This window comes from Staurois parvus, unplaced genomic scaffold (assembly GCF_062004578.1).
Source record: "Staurois parvus isolate SC_StPar_1 unplaced genomic scaffold, SC_StPar_1.0 ptg001254l, whole genome shotgun sequence".
In the NCBI taxonomy this organism is placed as follows: domain Eukaryota; kingdom Metazoa; phylum Chordata; class Amphibia; order Anura; family Ranidae; genus Staurois; species Staurois parvus.
In genome coordinates, this window is record NW_028319050.1 from 615,845 (window position 1) to 640,195 (window position 24,351).

Sequence of the window (24,351 nt, forward strand, 5' to 3'; positions counted from 1 at the left end):
CCATGTGGTTGAATGAGATTGGAGACGTTGGTGGACATGGCAACAGAGGAGGTAATAAGATGTTATGTTCTTTTTACACCCAGTAACCCCCCGTCATGTCCGTCCTCTTCCTTCATAGTCACTGTGACGTCTTTTATCCCCAGCAGATGATGATACACATCAATATTTAGAAGGACACAAGGACCTCTACAAGGACGTCATGATGGACAATCAGCCGCCCCTCACATCACCGGGTAAGAGGAGACTTTATTGTAAAGGAGAGAGCAGTACGGAGGATCCACCTAGATCCCCCATCATCTGATAAACACATAGAAACAATGGATTCAGTCAGTGTGTGTGTTTCCTACAGATGGATCCAGTCATGGGAACCCACCAGAGAGATGTCCCCGTCCTCTGTATTCCCGGGATTCCACACAGGAAGGTCACACCATCCCTCACCATCATCAGGTAGATGATGACAATTATTGGTAGTTGTGATTTATACACAGCATGTTTGTTACAATGAATGTTTTATTATATCTTTCAGAGTGGAATCCTCGGGGATGATAATATTGATGTTAAAGAAGAGTATAAAGAGGAGGATGAGGAGTATGGAGTGATGGAGGAGTTTTCAGAAGGACACAAGGATATGATGGAGCCACCTAATACCAGGAACCCACCAGAGAGATGTCCCCGTCCTCTGTATTCCCGGGATTCCACACAGGAAGGTCACACCATCCCTCACTATTACAAGGTTGGTGGGATGGAGCATCTAGAACATGGACTCATAGAGACAATGTGTGGATATTTTATGTGACATTACATTTTACAGGTGACCTTCTCTCTCATTTCCTTGATTTAGAGTGGAGATCCAATCGATATAGAATTTGAGGTGAAAGCAGAAGAAGAAGAGGCGTATGTGAGGGATGATCAGCAGTCTATGGAGGAGGATGGAATAACGGGGACATTTATAGAGGAGGACACTCCTACAGAGATCAGCACAGGTGGGTCATGAACACTAAATCCATTCCTCCACCCATACTGCTCACTGATTGGTCCAGAGTAGGGCGGGGACTGGGTGATATCAGCCTGTAATCCCCTGGTCACTTTCCTGAGCTGTGTTCCCCGTCCTGTATTCCTGGATTTCTCTCGGATAATCTTCCTTCTCTGTGCTGCAGACACAATTTATGTATCTAGACTGGATTTATGGAGGTTCTGGGGTTCAGCTGGAAGCAAAATGTAGGCACCCAGGACATGTGACTGGGGTCTCCTGCCTTGTGCCTGACTCTTCCAGGGGACCTTCTCTGTTATCTGCTGGCTGTGCCGGGTGGAGGGATATGTCTGTAGTGTCTAAGACCCAAGTCACTGAGTGCAGTCCCAGGAGATGGGAGGCAGCGGTGTGGGACCTACATAGTTACATAGTTAGTCTGGCTGAAAAAAGACAGTCCATCTAGTTAAACCATTAAAAATAAAAGTTATAATCCGACACCCACAGCCAATCCACCAGAAGGCAAAAACCCAGCAAAGCACGATCCAATCTGCTCCTGCAGGGGAAACAATTCCTTCCTGACCCCCCCGAGAGGCAATCAGATATTCCCGGGATCAACTTTCCCTATAAATGTTATATCCAGTTATATTCTGTGTATCCAAGAAAGAATCCAGGACTTTCCTACAGCAACCCCCCCTTATGTATTATACATGGAGATCATATCCCCCCCTTATGTATTATACATGGAGATCATATCCCCCCTTATGTATTATACATGGAGATCATATCCCCCCTTATGTATTATACATGGAGATCATATCCCCCCTTATGTATTATACATGGAGATCATATCCCCCCTTATGTATTATACATGGAGATCATATCCCCCCTTATGTGTTATACATGGAGATCATATCCCCCCCTTATGTATTATACATGGAGATCATATCCCCCCCCCTTATGTATTATACATGGAGATCATATCCCCCCCCCTTATGTATTATACATGGAGATCATATCCCCCCCTTATGTATTATACATGGAGATCATATCCCCCCTTATGTATTATACATGGTGATCATATCCCCCCCTTATATATTATACATGGTGATCATATCCCCCCCTTATATATTATACATGGTGATCATATCCCCCCTTATGTATTATACATGGAGATCATACCCCCCCTTATGTATTATACATGGAGATCATATCCCCCCCTTATGTATTACACATGGAGATCATATCCCCCAACCTTGTCCACCGCCACCCCTCTGTCCAAGTATGCCACGTCCACCGCCACCCCTCTGTCCAAGTATGCCACGTCCACCGCCACCCCTCTGTCCAAGTATGCCACGTCCACCGCCACCCCTCTGTCCAAGTATGCCACGTCCACCCCTCTGTCCAAGTATACCACTTCCACAGCCACCCCTCTGTCCAAATGGGGTCTCTGTGAGGCTGGGGGTGGGCTTGCAGAGTCTAGTCTCAAAGGTCCTGCCGCAGCTTGGGATCCTTTGATGACTGCACAATGGAATGCGCCCGGCACCAGCCTCTTAAGCTGATACGAGACCCTTCCCGGTCTCCTTGGCAACTGGGGCCGGGCCAGCGCTGGTGTGCCTTGTTGCCCGGCAATGAGGCATGCCCCCTGGGCAGGGGTCACGCTCTCATAAGCACGACCTTTGTTCCAGGACATCTGTGAGCACAGGAACTCCGCCTGCCCATGCTGTGGGTGTCAGGGCTGAGATGGCGTCAGACACCTGAGCTCGGGCCATCCCTGTGGGAGGTTTGCACTTCTACAAGGAGAGGTGTGAACCTCGCCACCTCTTCTTTGCCAGAGATGGAGAGACAGGACAGAGTGATGGTAGTCACACCTCTCATTTCACAGCTGCAAGAGGAGAGGTGGAGGGGGAACACTAGACCCCAGGGATGAATCGGGTTTGTGACAGGGACATCCTGAGAGGCAGGGCTGATGTCCACATAGATGAAAGGAGGTGTGCGGTGAGCTGGCAGCAAGCTGGCTGGGAGGGAGGGGGCCCAATGTAATTGAATTAGGCCATTTGGCCGAGTGACACGGGACAATTGGAACAATACAGAGCGGGACTCTGAGGGGCATGTGATACAAGGCATTAATAAGGGGATTAATAATTGGCAGACTTCTACAACGTGACACCAAGTATACCACGTCCACCGCCACCCCTCTGTCCAAGGATTTGCTCACCTCCAGTCTAACCTGTTTCATGATGTTGTCTGTGACAAGTTGTTTACAGTAAACATTTAGGCTTCCACTGATTACAGAATACTAATACTGTGAGTCCTGAACCTTATATTATATAACTTGTACATTACATACTCCTGACCCCTGCACTATACACTCTATGTTGTACATTACATACTCCTGACCCCTGCACTATATACTCCATGTTGTACATTACATACTCCTGACCCCTGCACTATATCCTCTATGTTGTACATTACATACTCCTGACCCCTGCACTATATACTCTATGTTGTACATTACATCCTCCTGACCCCTGCACTATATACTCTATGTTGTACATTACATCCTCCTGACCCCTGCACTATATACTCTATGTTGTACATTACCTACTCCTGACCCCTGCACTATATACTCTATGTCGTACATTACCTACTCCTGACCCCTGCACTATATACTCTATGTCGTACATTACATACTCCTGACCCCTGCACTATATACTCTGTCGTACATTACATACTCCTGATCCCTGCACTATATACTCCATGTTGTACATTACATACTCCTGACCCCTGCACTATATATTCTATGTTGTACATTACATCCTCCTGACCTCTGCACTATATATTCTATGTTGTACATTACATCCTCCTGACCCCTGCACTATATACTCTATGTTGTACATTACATACTCCTGACCCCTGCACTATATACTCTATATTGTACATTACCTACTCCTGACCCCTGCACTATATACTCCATGTTGTACATTACATACTCCTGACCCCTGCACTATATACTCTATGTTGTACATTACATACTCCTGACCCCTGCACTATATACTCTGTTGTACATTCCATAGTCCTGACTTCTGCTCTCCCCCTCTACTGCTATACACCCTGTTCCAAATTATTATGCAAACTATATTTTTCTCATTTCCCTAAATAATTGATGTAAATAACAGTCGGCAGAATTCTCATATTACAACTATAAGAGTACAATGCACATTTTATTGAACAAACCTCCTAATGATAACAGGATTTTTGTTCCAAATTTGTAAACATTTGAAGCGGTCACGTTACATTGTAACATAGGACCCCTTATCTGATAGCAGATCACAAGTCTGGCATCCATTGAACTTGGGAGTTTTTGGACAGTTTCTGCTTGAATTTGTTTGCAAGATGTCAGAATAGCCTCCCAGAGCTGCTGTTTGGGTGTAAACTGCCTCCCACCCTCATAGATCTTGTGCTTGAGGATGCTCCAATGGTTCTCAATAGGATTGAGGTCAGGGGAGGATGGAGGCCACACCATGACTTTCTCTCCTTTTATCCCCATAGCAGCCATTGATGGAGAGGTATTCTTTGTCATGCATGAAGATGATTTTATTACGGAAAGCATAGTTCTTCCTTCTGTACCAGGGAAGAAAGTGGTCAGTCATAAACTCCACATACTTTGCAGAGGTCATCTTTACACCTTCGGGGACCCTAAAGGGGCCGACCAGCTCTTTTCCCATGATTCCAGCCCAAAATACGACTCCACCACCGCCTTGCTGACATCACAGCCTTGTTGGAACAGGGTGACCGTCCACCAACCATCCACTACTCCATCCATCTGGACCATCCAGGGTTGCACGGCACTCATCAGTGAACAGGACTGTTTGAAAATGAGTCTTCATGTATTTTTCTGCCCAATGCAGCCGTTTCTGCTTGTGAGCATTGGTTAGTGGTGGCCGAATAGAAGGTTTATGCACAGTTGCAGGACTCTGGAGGACTCTCCACCTTGATGTCCGTGGGACTCCAGAGGCACCAGCAGCTTCAAATATCTCAAACAAATTAGCTTGCGAGCCACTGAGGTATATTATGAAGGTATAAGTACTAGATCGCTGGTTAATAAGCGCACTCTCTTCTGATGTGCGTTTATAAGAAATTAATTTAAATGTTAACCGCGCTCTAATATCCACAAAACGAATGGATCACAAGTGCTATGTGCTTATAAATAAAACGTGAGAATAAATGGTGTATCATGATTGAAATATGTGAAAACAAATAAATTAATATTAAACGTGGCTAATTATATAAAATCATGCATATCATATTCCATCACAAAATGTGCAATCCTTGTGACAAATGTGCTAATTTTCCCTCCAGTGCAAAACATGTAATTTGATATATAAAATTCAAAAGTGGATGAAAAGTGATAAATAAAACAATTATATATAGAAAATAATAAAAATATTTATTTATCACTTTTCATCCACTTTTGAATTTTATATATCAAATTACATGTTTTGCACTGAGGGAAAATTTGCACATTTGTCACAAGGATTGCACATTTTGTGATGGAATCATATGATATGCATGATTTTATATAATTAGCCACGTTTAATATTAATTTATGTTTTCACATATTTCAATCATGATACACCATTTATTCTCACATTTTATTTATTTATAAGCAAATAGCACTTGTGATCCATTCGTTTTGTGGATATTAGAGTGCGGTTAACATTTAAATTAGCTTCAAATATCTGTTTGCTGCTATGTATTGGGATTTTAGCAGCTGCTCTCTTGATCCGATGCATGGATCTGGCAGAAATCTTCCTCAATGTGCCTTTATCTGCACCAACCCGTCTGTGCTCTGAATCAGCCACAAATCTCTTCATAGTGCGATGATCACGCTTATGTTTTCCTGAAATATCGAATGTTTTCATCCCTCGTCCAAGGCATCGAACTATTTCACTCTTTTCGGCAGCAGAGAGATCCTTTTTCTTCCCCATATTGCTTGAAAATGTACTCTGCTTAATAATGTGGAACACCGTCCTTTAGTAGTTTTTCCTTCAATTGGGCTCACCGGCCAATCTAATTATCACAGGTGTCCCAGATTGTTTTCAGTGATCAAAAGAGCCCTGACACACAATGCCATCCATGAGTTACACTGAAAAACAAAATATTTCATCTTTGTGACACTTAAATAGAATTTGCAGAATAATTTGGAACGCGGTGTATATACACATAATATGGATTCTCTTTTGTTACACCCATTTCCTCCCAGCTGGACATTTTATATCGGATGATGTGATTGGAGCACAGACTTTTACATGGTGATAATAATGTGATAACATCCTCCAACTTTGGACCCTTAAACAGAAAGTGATAATGAGGGAGGAGTCAATACCCCAATGATGGTGGTCTTCAGGATCAGTCCAGTCTTCATCTTGGTTGTTCTCCCCCCATCCTCACTCTCTGACCTCTGGTGGGGCTCAGCCCCGCTGTTCTTCATGACTAAATCATGGACTAAATAAGGAAGTGCAGTACTTCTTGTGTTGGGAAGATGGTGATGAGTGATAGAGGGGGTGGGGACCCTCGTCCTATAATCCCCTCATCACTGTCCCTCCTATAAAAGACAGTTCTGGTTGTTTCCTCACTCTCTGACTAAGGTCCATGAATAAAGAAATGACCTGGTAGGAGATCAGAGGAGCCGTTTCCTAGTTCCCTTGAGGGTGGAATTGTAAGCTCCTCAGAGACCAAGCTGCCTGATGTGGGTGGAGTCCTGGTTTGGGGGAACCAATCAGCTCCTGTCTAGTAATCCTCTTTGTCTTTGTATTTTAGTCCATGACCGGGAGATGAGGAAAACCTCCGAGGATTGTCTCACTTTGTCTCCAGACTGGAAAGTAGAAGATGAGGACATCACACAGTATAGTCCAGGAGAAAACCCGGCTCCCTCCAATGTCCATCCGGCACCACCCAGTGTAGATGGACCATCAGATTCCTCGTATCCTGAGGAACCTCAGACTGTGCGGGACCGGGCCGGCCTTCCAACAGGGAAGAGCTTCTCCTGTACTGAGTGCGGGAAGGGTTTCTGTTCTAAGTACAATCTTGATGTACATAAAAGATCTCACACAGGGGAGAAGCCGTATTCCTGTGCTGAGTGCGGGAAATGTTTTTCAGAGAAGTCTAGTCTGCGCAAACATCAGAGATCTCACACGGGGGAGAAGCCATATTCCTGTCCTGAGTGCGGGAAATGTTTTTCAGTGAAGTCCAGTCTTTGCACACATCAGAGATCTCACACAGGAGAGAAGCCATATTCCTGTAGTGAGTGTGGTAAGAGGTTTTGTTCTACATACAATCTTAATGTGCATAAACGATCTCACACGGGGGAGAAGCCGTATTCTTGTCCTGAGTGTGGGAAATGTTTTGTAGAAAAAGGAAAACTTGTCACACATCAGAGATCTCACACGGGGGAGAAGCCATATTCCTGTCCTGAGTGTAGCAAATGTTTTTCACAGATGTCTAGTCTGCGCAAACATCAGAGATCTCACACTGGGGAGAAGCCTTATTCCTGTCCTGAGTGCGGGAAATGTTTTTCAGTGAAGTCCAGTCTTTGCACACATCAGAGATCTCACACAGGAGAGAAGCCATATTCCTGTAGTGAGTGTGGTAAGAGGTTTTGTTCTACATACAATCTTAATGTGCATGAACGATCTCACACGGGGGAGAAGCCGTATTCTTGTCCTGAGTGTGGGAAATGTTTTGTAGAAAAAGGAAAACTTGTCACACATCAGAGATCTCACACGGGGGAGAAGCCATATTCCTGTCCTGAGTGCAGGAAATCTTTTTCAGAGCAGTCCAGTCTGCGTGAACATCAGATCTTACACAGGAACAAAGCCATATTCCTGGACAGAGTGCGGGAAATGTTTTTCAGACATGTCCAGTCTTCACACACATCAGAGATCTCACACGGGAGAGAAGCTGTATTCCTGTCCTGAGTGTGGGAAATGTTTTTCAGAGTAGACTATTCTGCGCAAACGGAGACCTCACACGGGGGAGAAGCCATATTCCTGTACTGAGTGTGGGAAATGTTTTTCAATGACATCTCATCTTTACACACATCAGAGATGTCACACAGGGGGAAGCCATATTCCTGGCCAGAGTTCGGGAAATGTTTTTCAGACAAGTCTAGTCTTCACACACATCAAAGATCCATTGAGATGATGAAAAATGGCCCCTAGGTGGCACTTGAACCCTTTCCCTGCCATGGATGTAGTGATGTTGTACTGACAGCTCCTCTGCCTGTCCTCTAAGATGGCTCCCTGCAACTCTAATATTCCCCTGCAGCACTGATCCCCCCACAGCACTGATTCACCCCTCCCCCTGCAGCACCAATCCATCTTTGGCTCCCCTACTTCTGGCGTCTTTCCCCTCCCACTGGCCTCAGCTGCTGCAGGGGAGCCACAAGGAGATCAAAATATCTAAATACTTCCCCATCACTAAAACTCCCTCCCTGTGCTGGGACCTCCTACCGATGCCCCAGCCCCCCTCTGTGCAGTGCTGCTGTCTGACTTCCCCTCCTGCCCCCCACACTGGCTGCTGCTGGGGTTGGAGATTAATTTGGTGTTCAGAATGGAAAGGTGTTGGCCTACCATGTTTACCAGCCCCTTCCTGAATGAACACAGTGAGTGATTAGTACCAATCACTCCTGTGTTCATTCACTAAAGCATAGTAAAGGGTGTTTCCTGGGCTTCAGTTTTGTGAATGAATAGGAGCCTCTGTACAGGATCTTCCTACAAATCCCACCCATAGAACAATATTGGAGATAACAGCAGTATTGTCCTCACCAATCACAGCCCGGATATTTCCCAGTACAGATCAAGGGGGGAGGGGTTATAGTACAATAAGGGGCCCATAGACATGACAGAGACCCTCATAGACACAACTTTATCTGATCTATCAGGAAATAACCAGATTGGAGGACAGTCTCATGTCTGGGGGGTACCTGCACACAGTGGGGGCTCCTCAGGGGATATTGTGATTGGACGGGGCAGAATACCCTATAGGTCCCCCTCATAAACCAACACTGGGAGGAGTCTGTGTACTCCTCCCCCTCCCCTCTGCATACAAATAAAGTAAACCTGTCATGAGAGCAATATGTAGAAATCCTCCAAACCATCAGGAGACAGGAAAAGAGGATAAAAGACCATGAGAGAGATGGGACTGAGTGTAGTGATGGATACCAGAAGGTGGGAGATGGTTCTAGAAGATGGGGAGAAGTACGGTGCATGGACTCACATCTGGGAGGTTGTGGGGAACCCATCCAGGGATCAGACAACCTATCTGAGAACTTGTGGAGAATATGTCCCTCTCCTCACTGAAGTCAATGGGTGGTCACCCTCCATGGTCATCAGGGAATTCTGGATCATCATATACTAAGCAGGATTTGGATCCCGGTGGAGAACTTTCACCCCAAGAAAAAATGAGGGTGAGGTCAGCAGATGAGCCCATAGTAAAGGAGGAAACTCTGAAATGTTTTCTTCAGAAGGTCGGAGTTTACTGGACAAGTGAATGTAAAATACACCATCAACGCGTTTCATGGCTTCAAAGTGTCACTTCATCAGGACAGGTGTAAGAAGACGATTTAAAAATAGGGAATGAAGTAACAGTCCAGTATACGGTATTATAAAGACCCGAGTCACATACAATTCATGGACAGGACTGAGATTTATAGCATTCAGGATTTGTATGATGTTAGACAAGGTGAAGAGATATATGGAGAGGATGATCAATACATGGAGAAATCAATCTATTCTATCATAGAAGGGAATCAATAGATCAATAAATGACATCAACCAATCAATAAGATCCATTTCATGGGATAGATTTATCATTCTGTGCACTGGTTATGTTGGAGGATCAAACCGTGATCACTGGATATTGGAAACATTCCTATTGATCTGATGATTGCTGGCATGGATTCCTGATTGATTATTGCTGGGAATAAAGTCCAATAAACACGCAGATTTGATGGGATTATTGATAGAAAAATCTCTTCATATTCCATGGAATAAATATGTGTAGAATAGTTTGGATTTGATGGAATAAATCTCTATAAAAAGACTTTGTGGGGTTTGTTGGTTCTTTTCTATTCCTCTCTAGGTCTGGATTTCAGGAAGAAGAAACAATTCCTCCAATTTCTAGTGGATGGTGAGGAGGGGAGAGATTTGGGGGAGTTTTGTACATACAGGAGGTAATAGAGAGAATCCGGCTAGTAATTGATGAGAGGAGATTTCACTGGGGAGTTCCATTGGAGAGAATTCAGGGCTGGGGGCACTGCTGGGGCCTGGAGGGTTCTGATTGGACCACCAGTACACATGCCATATTAAACTGGGGTGTGCACTGCTGGGGCCTGGAGGGTTCTGATTGGACCACCAGTACATGTGTCATATTAATCTGGGGGTGTGCACTGCTGGGGCCTGGAGGGTTCTGATTGGACCCCCAGTACATGTGTTGTATTAATCTGGGGATGTTTGTTATATCATTGGAAAGATGACCTCCAGATGTACACATGGGGGGTGTCCCGGGGGGGTTACAATGTAGAGGGCAGAGAGAGAATACTGTATAGTGTGTAATAATATACAGTCAGGTCCATAAATATTGGGACATGGACACAATTCTAACATTTTTGGCTCTATACACCACCACAATGGATTTGGAATGAAATGAACAAGATGTGCTTTAACTGCAGACTGTCAGCATTAATTTGAGGGTATTTACATCCAAATCAGGTGAACGGTGTAGGAATTTATGGACCTGACTGTATTTGGAAAGCTGCCCCTATATACGATGGTGTAAAATCTAGTTGCAGAGCGCCCCCTACATACAATGGTGTCATAGGGAGTCTTCTTCTGATCCTGTTCTGGTGACACCCCAAATCTCAGGATTTTATATCACTTTCGGTAATAATTGTAAACAGGACAAATAGAGAGGCTGAATCTCCCTAAAGGAGGCCGAGGCAGCAATAGAAACCAACAGGAGGTCTCATCCCTCTCCACTCTCCAGAAAATCAATGCCTTTAGTTCTTCTGTAAAACAACCCAGTGAAGGGATGGGGGGAGGAAATATGTTTGTCTTTTCCAGAAGGTTGGATGCAGAATACTTTCATGTCCAGCATACTAAATGGGTCCAATACTGGGATCATCTGAGGAAATGTGTTCTGTATTCCTGGGAGGGAGGCACCTATGGGTTGATGTTTGTAGAAAATGAACACAGTGAGGACAATGGCAAGTGCTGAATGCCAGAAATGACTGCATGGAGTCTGTAGTGCCAGAAAACTACTCAATGTATTCCCCTCCCATCCTCTCCATGGTCCTTCCCCACCCCATCCTTTCTAGGCTCCTTTCCCTCCCCAAACTCTCTACGTTCAATTGCCTACAATTTCTCTAGGTTCCCTTCACTCCCCATACCCTCTAGGCTCCTTCTCCTTTTTATCCTCTCTAGCCTCCTTCCATTCCCCAACCTCTCTAGGCTCCCAACTGCTCTAGGCTTTATGTCCTTGCCATCCTCTCTTAAGCTCCTTCCCCTCCCTATCCTCTCTAGGTTCCTTTCCCTCCCCATCCACTTTAGGTTCCTTCCACTCCCCATTGTTTCTACGTTCCCCTCCTCTCTAGGCTCTATCCCCTCCTCATACTTTCTAGGTTCATGCCCCTCTCTAGACTCCTTCCACTCCTCATCCTCAATAGGCTCATTCCCTCTCCATGCTGTCTAGGCTTCTTCCCCTCTCCATCCTCTTTAGGCTCCTTCTCCTTCCCATCCTCTGTAGGCTTCTTCCCTTCCTCATCCTCTCTAGGCTCCTTCCACTTTCCCATCCTCTCTAGGCTCCTTCCACTCCCCATCCTCATTAGCCTTCATCCCCTCCCTATCTTCTCTAGGCAACTTCTTCTCCTCATCCTCTCTAGGTTCCTTCCCCTCCCTATCATCTCTTGGTTCCTTCCCCTCCCCATCCTCTCTAGGCTCTTATTACTCCCCATGCTTTCTAGGCTCCCATTCTCTCTAGGCTCCATTCCCTCCCAATACTTTCTAGGCTCCTTCCCCTTCCCATCCTTTTCTAGGTTCCTTTCTCTCCCCATCTTATCCAGGCTCCTTCTCATCCCCATCCTCTCTAGGCTTCTTTCACTCCTCATCTTTGTTAGGCTCCTTCTCCTCCCCATCCTCTCTAGGCTTCTTTCTCCTCCCCATCCTTTCTAGGTTTCTTCCCCATCCTCTATACTTTCCTTCCTTTTCTTTTCCACCCTTCTCTCCAATTCTCCTTAGGTTTATACCCCCCTCCCATCCTCTCTAGGCTCCTCCTTTCCTATCCTCTTTTGGTTCCTTCCCCTCCCCATCCTTTCTTGGCTCCATCCCCTCCCCATCCTCTCAAGGCTCCCTCCCCTCTCTAGGCTCCTTCTCCTCCTCCTCATCTCTAGGTTTCTTCACCTCCCCATCCTCTCCAGGCTCCTTCTGCTTCCCATCTTCTCTTGGCTCCTTCTTCTTCCCATCCAAGTGCTGTTTACTAATGCATTGTCTTCCCGCTGCATAGTGGAAGTGTAGAGGTATGCCGTGTAGTCATCCGTGGATGATTAGGTCTGAAAACAGGTCTAGTGTGTCCGGTGCGGTGCGGGCTGAAGAAGCTCACGTGACTCAGTGGATGAAACACGTTGACGTCACAACATCATGATGCCCGCGTCCCTGGCATCCAGGACTCTCCACGCGGCCTCATCACCTGGCCACACCGCTCTGGACACACTAGACCTCTTTGCAGACCTCCTCATCCACAGATGATTACACGTTGTGCCTCTACACTTCCACTATGGAGCGGGAGGACAATGCATTAGCAAACGGCACTTGGATGGGTGAGCGGACTCTGCTTTTTGGACTAAGGCACTAATACACTGCGGGAGTCCCCATTCATGGAAATTGCTTGGCTGAGCTCCACCTGTCTGATGTCCTTGTTCCTATCGCTGGCACACAGGGCTCTATCAGTCTCATATTTCTGCTCACCCACTGCCTACTGCACTATCTATCCTGTCATTATAACTAGAGATGAGCGAATTATTCAAAAATTCGATTCGGCTGATTCGCCGAATTTGCGGGAGAAATTCGTTTCGATGCGAATTTATTCGCTGCGAATTTAACTTATTAAAAGGGTTTCTAGGCTTCAGAGAGCCTTTATATTAGTGCAGAACACTGTACCTTTAATTTAAATGCCCTTGGAGTCTGCTGGGGAAGAGAAATAATACTGTCAGTCAGTATGACATGCAGATGAGTGCCGTCGATCTTAGAATCACCGCACACTTCACTCATTTGGGCAGTCACGGGAGAAGGAGAAGGAGAAGAATGAAAAGAAGAAGTATTCCAGTACAGCAAAAAGTGTATCTGCAGAGAGCTCCGCTATTTCTGACAGTTCCTTCACATGTACAGCGGTTGAAACATTGTATCTATTTGTTTCAGAATAAAAACATCTGTATCCTAAATGGAAACAAATAGATACAATGTTTCAACCGCTGTACATGTGAAGGAACTGTCAAAGAACTGTCAGAAATAGCGGAGCTCTCTGCAGGGACACTTTTTGCCGGCTGATCGGGGAAAATTCGATTCGCGCACCCGAAGTATGCTAATATTCGGATTCGCCGCGAATCAAATTTTTCCTGAAATTCGAAACAAATTCCACTTCGCCTGGTTCGATTCGCTCATCTCTAATTATAACCCGCCATCCATATACTGGCAACACTGCTATTACCACAATTATCCGTGGATGACTACGTGGATTACCCCCTATGGGATCTATATGGGTCTGCCATGTATGTATATGACCTCACTGAGGATTGAGGGACTCTCCTGTGCTGAAAGTGAATGGTGACCGCTGCCTCCTTTGACTCTACAAGTGCCCCGTTCCATCATCTCTTTACATCCATCTACTGGCTGTCTTTGTGCCAAGTGTGAGATAGCAGCGTGTGACTTTATCTGATATCTCAGTGACTATCATCTACATATGAGGATACCTGAGGATTGTCCTCCATGACACCACCAGGGTCTATTATACATGTATGTGACCCCCATGAGGACTGATCGGGTCTGCCTCTACTATCAAGGAGCTTGATTCTGCCCGTCCCTTCATCACCTTCCATTGACTACAATGTCCACATTATCTATCCATTCTATTCTATTTCATGTCGTGTCAGTAATAAAAGTCACGGAGGGTTGGGAACCCTGCAAGGGGGGCAGAGATATGTGACTGCCTAGTCCAGCCTTTCTCAGCCAGGGTTCCTCCAAAGGGTTCTAGGGCTTCCTTGTCACTTCATTGGGCTGTATATGGAAGTGTCACCGACCAGCCGTTTCTGGATACACAGCTTTGTCATCATTGCACACACAGGATTTTGTTTTTCATTAAATACATTTTTTATTATAATTTCACTTTCAAAGGGATTGCAAAAATAAATCAGGAAATAGTAAATGCAGAAATCCGATTGGTCAGGAAGATCCCTTGTCTGGAATGTGGGGGCGGAGTCATTATTATTGGTGTACAATACAATACACAACGTGTTCCATTATTATAACTAGAGATGAGCGAATCGAACCAGGCGAACCGGAATTCGAGTCGAATTTCAGGAAATATTTGATTCGCGTCGAATCCGAAATTTTGCCTACTTCGGGTGCGCGAATCGAATATTTCCCGATCAGCCGGCAAAAGTGTCCCTGCAGTGAGCTCCGCTATTTCTGACAGATCTCTGACAGAAGGAACACATGTAAAGCGGTTGAAACATTGTATCTATTAGTTTACATTTAGGATACAGATGTTTCAACCGCTGTACATGTGAAGAAGCTGTCAGAGAACTGTCAGAAATAGAGGAGCTCTGCACATACACTTTTTGCCGGTTTGGAATTCTTATTTTCATCCTACTTCTTCTTCTTCTTCTTCATCCTCAGAAGAAGAAGAAGAGGATGAGAATGAAGAAGAAGAAGAAGAAGTAGGATGAAAATAAGAATAATTCCAAGCCGGCAAAAAGTGTATGTGCAGAGCTCCTCTAAGTGTATGTGCAGAGCTCCTCTAAGTGTATCTGCAGAGCTCCTCTAAGTGTATCTGCAGAATAGAGGAACTCTGCACATACACTTTTTGCCGGAAACCGCTGTATGGAGGGAATGTCCCAGAACTGTCAGAAATAGACTATTTATGACAGTTCTGGGACATTCCTTCCATACAGCGGTTGAAACATTGTATCTATTTGTTTCCATAAATGGATCCATTTATGGAAACAAATAGATACAATGTTTCAACCGCTGTATGGAGTGAGTGTCCCAGAACTGTTAGAAATAGTCTATTTCTGACAGTTCTATGACATTCCCTCCATACAGCGGTTGAAACCGCTGTATGGAGTGAATGTCCCAGAACTGTCAGAAATAGACAGAAACTGTCACAGAACTGTCCTTCTTCTCATCCTTCTCCTTCTTCTCATCCTTCTCCTTCTCCTTCTTCTCATCCTTCTCCTTCTTCTCATCCTTCTCCTTCTCCTTCTTCTCATCCTTCTCCTTCTTCTCATCCTTCTCCTTCTTCTCATCCTTCTCCATCTTCTCATCCTTCTCCTTCTTCTCATCCTTCTCCTTCTGCTTCTCCTTCTTCTCATCCTTCTCCTTCTTCTCATCCTTCTCCTTCTTCTCATCCTTCTCCTTCTCCTCATCCTTCTCCTCATCCTTCTCCTTCTTCTCATCCTTCTCCTTCTTCTCATCCTTCTCCTTCTTCTCATCCTTCTCCTTCTCCTCATCCTTCTCCTTCTTCTCATCCTTCTCCTTCTTCTCATCCTTCTCCTTCTTCTCATCCTTCTCCTTCTCCTCATCCTTCTCCTTCTCCATCTTCTCATCCTTCTCCTTCTTCTCATCCTTCTCCTTCTTCTCATCCTTCTCCTTCTCCTCATCCTTCTCCTTCTTCTCATCCTTCTCCTTCTCCTTCTTCTCATCCTTCTCCTTCTCCTTCCTCATCTTCAAGGGCATTTAAATTAAAGGTACAGTGTTCTGCACTAATTTAAAGGCTCTCTGAAGCCTAGAAACCCTTTTAATAAGTTAACTTCGTAGCGAATTAATTCGCATCGAATCGAATTTCATACTGGAATTCGCCGAATCAGCCGAATCGAATTTTTGAGAAATTCGCTCATCTCTAATTATAACAAAGTATTGTAGAAAAGATCCCAACATAGAAAATGGGGGAAAGGAGGAAATAAAGGCGGATATGTAGGGGAATCTGTGTATGGGGAACACATTGGAAGATTTGATTGATGTGATTTTCTGGCGTTCCTCTTTATAAAGTCACATGACCATTCTGTCTGTATGAGAGATTTTATCTCCTGTCCATTCCTTCTCTGTGAATGGGGCTAAAACACCGATGTCATTAGGAGATTTGCTGAGCCGGGGGAATGTTTTCCATCATTACAGAGCATTTCACACTCCATTTATATTCTTCTCCTGATATCAATGGCCAACCCGGTCCCACACTTCATCCATGTCTTTGGGGGCCTCTGATCTCCTTATGAACTGTTTCTTCCATGATGAAGATCAGCCATGGAGTTTATCTGAGGTGTATATCAGGGTGTGCTTCTTCCCCACGAGAGCTGGGATGTCCAGCAACATTCATCTAGAAGACATTTCCCGCACTCAAGGCACTAATACACCTCCAGGGTTGTGTGGGACCCCTGATGTACAGGAAGACAGGACTTCAGAGAGGAACATTTCCCTCACTCAGGACAGGAAAGTGGCTTTTACCCCGTGTGACATTTCTGATGGATGGAAAGATTGGACTTCTGTGAAAAACATTTCCCGCACTCAGGACAAGGATATGGCTTTTCCCCTGTGTGAGATCTCTGATGTATGTAAAGATTAGACATATGTGAAAAACATTTCCCGCACTCAAGACAGGAATACGGCTTCTCTCCCGTGTGAGATCTCTGATGTTTGTAAAGGTTGTACTTCACTGAAAAACATTTCCCGCACTCAGGACAGCAATATGGCTTCTTACCCGTGTGAGATCTCTGATGTATGCAAAGACTGGACTTCCATGAAAAACGTTTCCCACACTCATGACAAGAATATGGCTTCTCCCCCGTATGAGATCTCTGATGTGAAACAAGCTCTGATTTTTGAAAAAAACTTTTCCCACAATCAGAACAGGAAAATGGCTTCTCCCCTGTGTGCAGTCTTTGATGTGTGCTAAGGTGAACCTTCTGTGAAAATGTTTTCCCGCACTCAGGACAGGAATATGGTTTCTCAGCTGTGTGAAGCCTCTGATGTTTTTTAAGATTATACTTTTTTGAAAAACATTTCCCGCACTCAATACAGGAATACGGCTTCTCCCCCGTGTGAGATCTCTGATGTGTGTAAAGATTGGACTTCACTGAAAAACATTTCTCGCACTCAGGACAGGAATACGGCTTCTTTCCCGTGTGAGATCTTTGATGCCTATTAAGATAGGATTTATAACGGAAACATTTCCCGCACTCAGTACAGGAAAAGCTCTTCTCTGTTGGAAGGCCGGCCCGGTCCCGCACAGTCTGAGGTTCCTCAGGATACGAGGAATCCGATGGTCCATCTACACTGGGTGGTGCCGGATGGACATTGGAGGGAGCCGGGTTTTCTCCTGGACTATACTGTGTGATGTCCTCATCTTCTACTTTCCAGTCTGGAGACAAAGTGAGACAATCCTCTGAGGTTTTCCTCATCTCCCGGCCATGGACTAAAATACAAAGACAAAGAGGATTACTAGACAGGAGCTGATTGGTTCCCCCAAACCAGGACTCCGCCCACATCAGGCAGCTTGGTCTCTGAGGAGCTTACAATTCCACCCTCAAGGGATCTAGGAAATGGCTCCTCTGATCTCCTGCCAGGTCATTTCTTTATTCATGGACCTTAGTCAGAGAGTGAAGAAACAACCAGAACCCTGTTTATAGGAGGGACAGTGATGAGGGGATTATAGGACGAGGGTCCCCACCCCCTCTATCACTCATCGCCATCTTCCCAACACAAGAAGTACTGCACTTCCTTATTTAGTCCATGATTTAGTCATGAAGAACAGCAGGACTGAGCCCCACCAGAGGTCAGAGAGTGAGGATGGGGGGAGAACAACCAAGATGAAGACTGGACTGATCCTGAAGACCACCATCATTGGGGTATTGACTCCTCCCTCATTATCACTTTCTGTTTAAGGGTCCAAAGTTGGAGGATGTTATCACATTATTATCACCATGTAAAAGTCTGTGCTCCAATCACATCATCCGATATAAAATGTCCAGCTGGGAGGAAATGGGTTTAACATGAGAGAATCCATATTATGTGTATATATAGCAGTGGGGGGAGGGGGGAGAGCAGAAGTCAGGACTATGGAATGTACAACATAGTGTATATAGTGCAGGGGTCAGGAGTATGTAATGTACAACATAGAGTATATAGTGCAGGGGTCAGGAGTATGTAATGTACAACATAGAGTATATAGTGCAGGGGTCAGGAGTATGTAATGTACAACATAGAGTATATAGTGCAGGGGTCAGGAGTATGGAATGTACAATATAAATGATACAGTGTAAGGGTCAGGACTCATAATATTGGTATTCAGTAATCAGTGGAAGCTTAAATGTTTACTGTAGACAAGTTGCAGAGATCCCACACCGCTGCCTCCCATCTCCTGAGACTGCACTCAGTGACTTGGGTCTGAGACACTACAGACATATCCCTCCACCCGGCACTGCCAGCAGATAACAGAGAAGGAACCCTGGGAGAAATGTTCTGTCAGAGATATAACTAGATCTGGGCATGGGGAAGGACACCCAAGACACACACCCCAGGTGTCTAGGTCTAGTATCGCTTGTGCTGAAAAACATTTTGCTGCCAGCTGAACCCCAGAACCGCCATAAATCCAGTCTAGAGACATAAATTGTGTCTGCAGCACAGAGAAGGAAGATTATCCGAGAGAAATCCAGGAATACAGGACGGGGAACACAGCTCAGGAAAGTGACCAGGGGATTACAGGCTGATATCACCCAGTCCCCGCCCTACTCTGGACCAATCAGTGAGCAGTATGGGTGGAGGAATGGATTTAGTGTTCATGACCCACCTGTGCTGATCTCTGTAGGAGTGTCCTCCTCTATAAATGTCCCCGTTATTCCATCCTCCTCCATAGACTGCTGATCATCCCTCACATACGCCTCTTCTTCTTCTGCTTTCACCTCAACTTTTATATCTATCAGATCTTCACCCTAAACCAAGAGAATGAGAGAAAATATCATCTGTAAAATGTAAGATTTATGATTGTGACATCACATAAAAAATCCACACTTTGTCTCTACAAGTCCATGTTCTAGATTCTCCATCCCACCAACCTTGTAATAGTGAGGGATGGTGTGACCTTCCTGTGTGGAATCCCGGGAATACAGAGGATGGGGACATCTCTCTGGTGGGTTCCTGGTATTAGATGGCTCCATCATATCCTTGTGTCCTTCTGAAAGCTCCTCCATCACTCCATACTCCTCATCCTCCTCTTTATACTCTTCTTTAACATTAATATTCTCATCCCCGAGGATTCCACTCTGAAAGATATAATAAAACATTCATTGTAACAAACATGCTGTGTATAAATCACAACTACCAATAATTGTCATCATCTACCTGATGATGGTGAGGGATGGTGTGACCTTCCTGTGTGGAATCCCGGGAATACAGAGGACGGGGACATCTCTCTGGTGGGTTCCTGTAGCTGGATGACTCCACCATGGTGTCCTGGTACAGATCTTTGTCTTCTTTTAGAAGCTCTGACTCCTCCATCCCCCCATCCTCATCCTTCTCTTCTTTTATCTCTTCTTTAACCTCAACTTTAGGATCTCTCAGGTTTCCACTCTGAATATATAATAAAAATGCCATCAATGGTAACAATGCAGATAATATACAGATCCTAATGATACTAGAAAGAAAATAATAACCAGATATCTTTCTAATCAAACTAATAAGACATATAATATAGACAAATTCATCGGCTGTAATAGGAAATATGTAGTCTATTAGAATGCTCCAAACAGTATGTGGGTCGTACCACGAGAAGGTTGAGGGACCGTCTCCGGAGCACATTTATAATATTAAAAAAGGATATAAGGAGCATTCCCTCTCCTTACATTATAGGTGATATCAGAAGAGAGATCCCTCCTCACTTATGTTCATAGGGATAGATACTATCATCCCGCACTGGAGAGGGACATATAAGACTCGGCCAGTATCCCAACTGGAGACCAAACAAATTTACGAGTTAGGTACCCTGCACCCGGCAGGACTCAATATTGAGTTAGATGTTAATTGTTTTATCGTTAATAGTTAATTTCATTTGAACATTCTTTAATGTGTACTTTTAGCATAAATATTTTAATTCTTGTGTATTATTCTTACAATACGGTTATATTCATATCATATGTGATTTCAGTCTTAGTACATTCGTTAACGCTCATCGGATCTTTTGCCAAATCCTTCTGATGTCCATTTTTTGTTCTAAAATTTTTTTTTATATAATAATATAATCATTTATAATTTTACTATAATGGGCACTAGTATATATTTTACTTATTTTATTATTTGAATACAATAGGTGTTTTAATGGTATCATTATTTGACTTTATTATATTTTTATTATGATTTTGCTGATATTCTTATACAACTTTTTATTTCTTTTACTTATTAATTAATATCCTTTATTGATATTAATATACAACAGTTGATCAATATTTAATGTAGATCAATCACTTCCAACACTCATATAAGTGCTATACTTTTGACATCTGAAATGGTTTATTTAATCATATAAAGCATTAACACACCTGCATCACCAATATATTTCAATATATTAGGAGTTTTTAATATATTATACTCTTTTGACATTTAGAATTTAAGGTAATATACAGCATAAGCGAACGAATGTACATACTCTTTTTATCTATATAAAAAACCTCTAGTAAAATGGCGCATCAGCGCACGAGAGTAAACAATCTGTTTAGGCTTCAGCAAAATGTCGCCGGCTTGATACGCATGCGCCATTCTGCCTATTTAAAGCCTTATGTCACGTCATGGTGCCAATGGTTTCTTCCTCTGATGATGTGCGTGCGCACGTAACGTGTAAGGAGGAGCCAAGTCACACCGTGATGTCATGCCGTCGGAGCATCGTGGAACTTTGGTGGCCATCTTTATTCGGTGACGACACCCAGTACCAGTTTATTACCTCCAGAGAGGGAGCCTCCAGTTAACCCTTGTGAGCTGCACCCACCTATCCCTTAAGGGGAACTCTGGACACCCCTGGATCATCAACATTTAAAGTCCTGGGACCCATCCACCTTGAGAGGAAGCGTTTTTCCACAACTGGCTCAGATGACTACCTTGATGACACCAGGATATAAGATATAACACGCACTAATATTGTGTGTCTGGTGAGTGCGCATTTCTTCTGTTTCCACGAGCACAAGCACCAATTGAAGCTTTTGGGACTATATGGGCACTATCTAGTCACTGACACAAATTATTTGCCCCATATATTTATAATTATATATTTTCAGTCACTGATACGAACTATATGTCATATTTATTTATTTAGTGTGAGCACTGCACTTATATACTTTATGTTCATTTAAAGGTTTTATCTAGTTACCTTTGTGCTAATCTGATAACTAGTCTTCATTTGAATTTTTTAAGTGCGTTCACATATATTGTTTATTTACATAAAATTTTATTATTTATTGTTTATTTTTACCTCCCTTTCATCTGAATCATTATTTTAGCGCTGCACTATTTTATTTATTCTATCATAAGGTTTATGTTGGTTACCTTCAGTGCTTAGCTGCTGACTGGATAGCACTCGCTTTGTACATTTTTTTTATAATGTACAGATCCTAATGATACTATCAGTGATTGCTCCTCATCTACCTGATGATGGTGAGGGATGGTGTGACCTTCCTGTGTGGAATCCCAGGAATACAGAGGACGGGGACATCTCTCTGGGGGGTTCCTGGTATTAGGTGGCTCCATCATATCCTTGTGTCTTTCTGAAAACTCCTCCATCACTCCATACTCCTCATCCTCCTCTTTATACTCTTCTTTACCATCAATATTATCATCCCCGAGGATTCCACTCTGAAAGATATAATAAAACATTCATTGTAACAAACATGCTGTGTATAAATCACAACTACCAATAATTGTCATCATCTACCTGATGATGGTGAGGGATGGTGTGACCTTCCTGTGTGGAATCCCGGGAATACAGAGGACAGGGACATCTCTCTGGTGGGTTCCCATGACTGGATCCATCTGTAGGAAACACACACACTGACTGAATCCATTGTTTCTATGTGTTTATCAGATGATGGGGGATCTAGGTGGATCCTCCGTACTGCTCTCTCCTTTACAATAAAGTCTCCTCTTACCCGGTGATGTGAGGGGCGGCTGATTGTCCATCATGACGTCCTTGTAGAGATCCTTGTGTCCTTCTAAATACTCCCACTCCTCCATGGAGAAATAGACAGTGACACCCTGACACCTTATAGGAACCTGACAAACACAATGATACAGTCACCATCCAGACACATCCCTTGTCTGTTACTGGAGAATGTCCCAGAATTCCCGGCACCGCTCACCTCTCCTGTCAGCAGCTCAGTGATCTCTCTGGTGACTTCTAGAATCTTCTTCTTCTTTCTCTCTTCTATCAGGGAGGGAGGTGGAGGCAATGTGATGTCATATGATCTCCAGACTTCACAGGAGGAAAACTCTACATCTGAACACAAATAGTCACATCAAATGATATTCCCAGAATCCTCCTCACCTCTCCATTCAGGTCTCCATTTTATTAAAGCCCCACTTCAGGCTGAGGTATAATTTCCCCCCACAGGACCCCCACACTACGCAGGGTATAGGCTTGTTGCAGCATTCTGATGTCATTACATACAATGCAGGACCAACAGTCCCACTTTACATGTGAGGATACCAAGGGGCCCCACATCCTAAGAGCATCAGAAAAATGTCAGATGGAGGGACATTGGGAGGAGGAGCTGTGAGGTCAGTGTGATGTCATAGGATTCTCTGACTCTGGATGGAGGGACATTGGGGGAGGAGCTGTGAGGTCGGTGTGATGTCATAGTATTCTCTGACTCTGAATGGAGGGACATTGGGATGAGGAGCTGTGAGGTCAGTGTGATGTCATAGGATTCTCTGACTCTGGATGGAGGGACATTGGGAGGAGGAGCCGTGAGGTCGGTGCGATGTCATAGGATTCTCTGACTCTGGATGGAGGGACATTGGGAGGAGGAGCCGTGAGGTCGGTGCGATGTCATAGGATTCTCTGACTCTGGTTGGAGGGACATTGGGAGGAGGAACTGTGAGGTCAGTGTGATGTCATAGGATTCTCTGACTCTGGATGGAGGGACATTGGGAAGAGGAGCTGTGATATCAGTGTGATGTCATAGGACATATAGACTCTGGATGGAGGGACATTGGGATGAGGAGATTTGAGGGGTCCTCTATATGAGGCTCCCATGCAAACCAAATCCTTGTTCCTGGGTGTGTCCTACCTCTCCTAAACTGAAGAGTGACCTTTGACCTTTACCATCCAGAAATCTGTCCGGAATCTGTGGAAGTAAGCTGTCATGTGATCAGGTGACGTGCGGAGGAACGGAGTGTAAATAGCAGACAATTGTCTCCAGAGCCCCTAATGGTGGGGATGGATTTGGCGGCGTGCTGGTGCCAAGTTTCCTCCCCCCAGGGTCACTGCAGGTGTGGAGAAAAGCTGTGTAAGAGGATATGGAGGAGAGATGAGGAGGAGATCCAGGAATCAGGAGAAAGGTCAGGGCAAGCAACAGACGAGCGCATCCAAGAGACCAAGCCGGGGTCACTACACAGAAAATCAATCCAAGGAAACAACAGGCAGGACGAGGAATAGCAAGAAGGAGCTGAGAGACAAATGAGAATATTGCTCAGCCAATGGGAGATGATCTCAGCATGACTTCCATCATGAAGGAGATGAAGGGGAGGAAGTCACTGAAGGTGACCATAGATCCATGGAAATTCAGCTGGTTCAGCAGGGATCGCTCACATTTCCATCCATGTGTAGCCACTGCCAGATAAAAGCCACTCCCCCAGCGGCTGCAGCCAATAGCTTCAGTGCTGATCTGTGTATTCTGAGAGCGGAGGAGTCCCCCCATTGTCAGAATACAAGAGTGCAGCGGGGAGGATTCCCCCATCCACCTCCAATGTGTGGATGGGGGAATCGCTTCAGATATTATGGTCATCCCGCTGGCTAAACGATACAACTGAACCATGTAGGCCAGCTTTGGGAGCAAATATATTATCATCAACTCCTCC

At 44.5% G+C, this 24,351-nt stretch overlaps 2 protein-coding genes across 2 annotated transcripts; one reads left to right on the forward strand and one right to left on the reverse strand.

The window, feature by feature from the left end:
* The first annotated feature begins 36 nt into the window (after positions 1–36).
* On the forward strand, positions 37–10,072 carry LOC149437798 (uncharacterized). Its single transcript, XM_089660619.1, has 4 exons — positions 37–51; positions 527–733; positions 842–983; positions 6,791–10,072. The coding sequence occupies exons 1-4, from the start codon at positions 37–39 to the stop codon at positions 7,945–7,947; spliced, it is 1,521 nt and encodes a 506-aa protein (XP_089516745.1). The 3' UTR covers positions 7,948–10,072.
* Positions 10,073–15,899: 5,827 nt separating this feature from the next.
* On the reverse strand, positions 15,900–17,693 carry LOC149437799 (uncharacterized). The gene has a single exon (XM_089660609.1). The coding sequence runs from the start codon at positions 17,691–17,693 to the stop codon at positions 16,737–16,739; it is 957 nt and encodes a 318-aa protein (XP_089516735.1). The 3' UTR covers positions 15,900–16,736.
* Between the last annotated feature and the right edge of the window lie 6,658 nt (positions 17,694–24,351).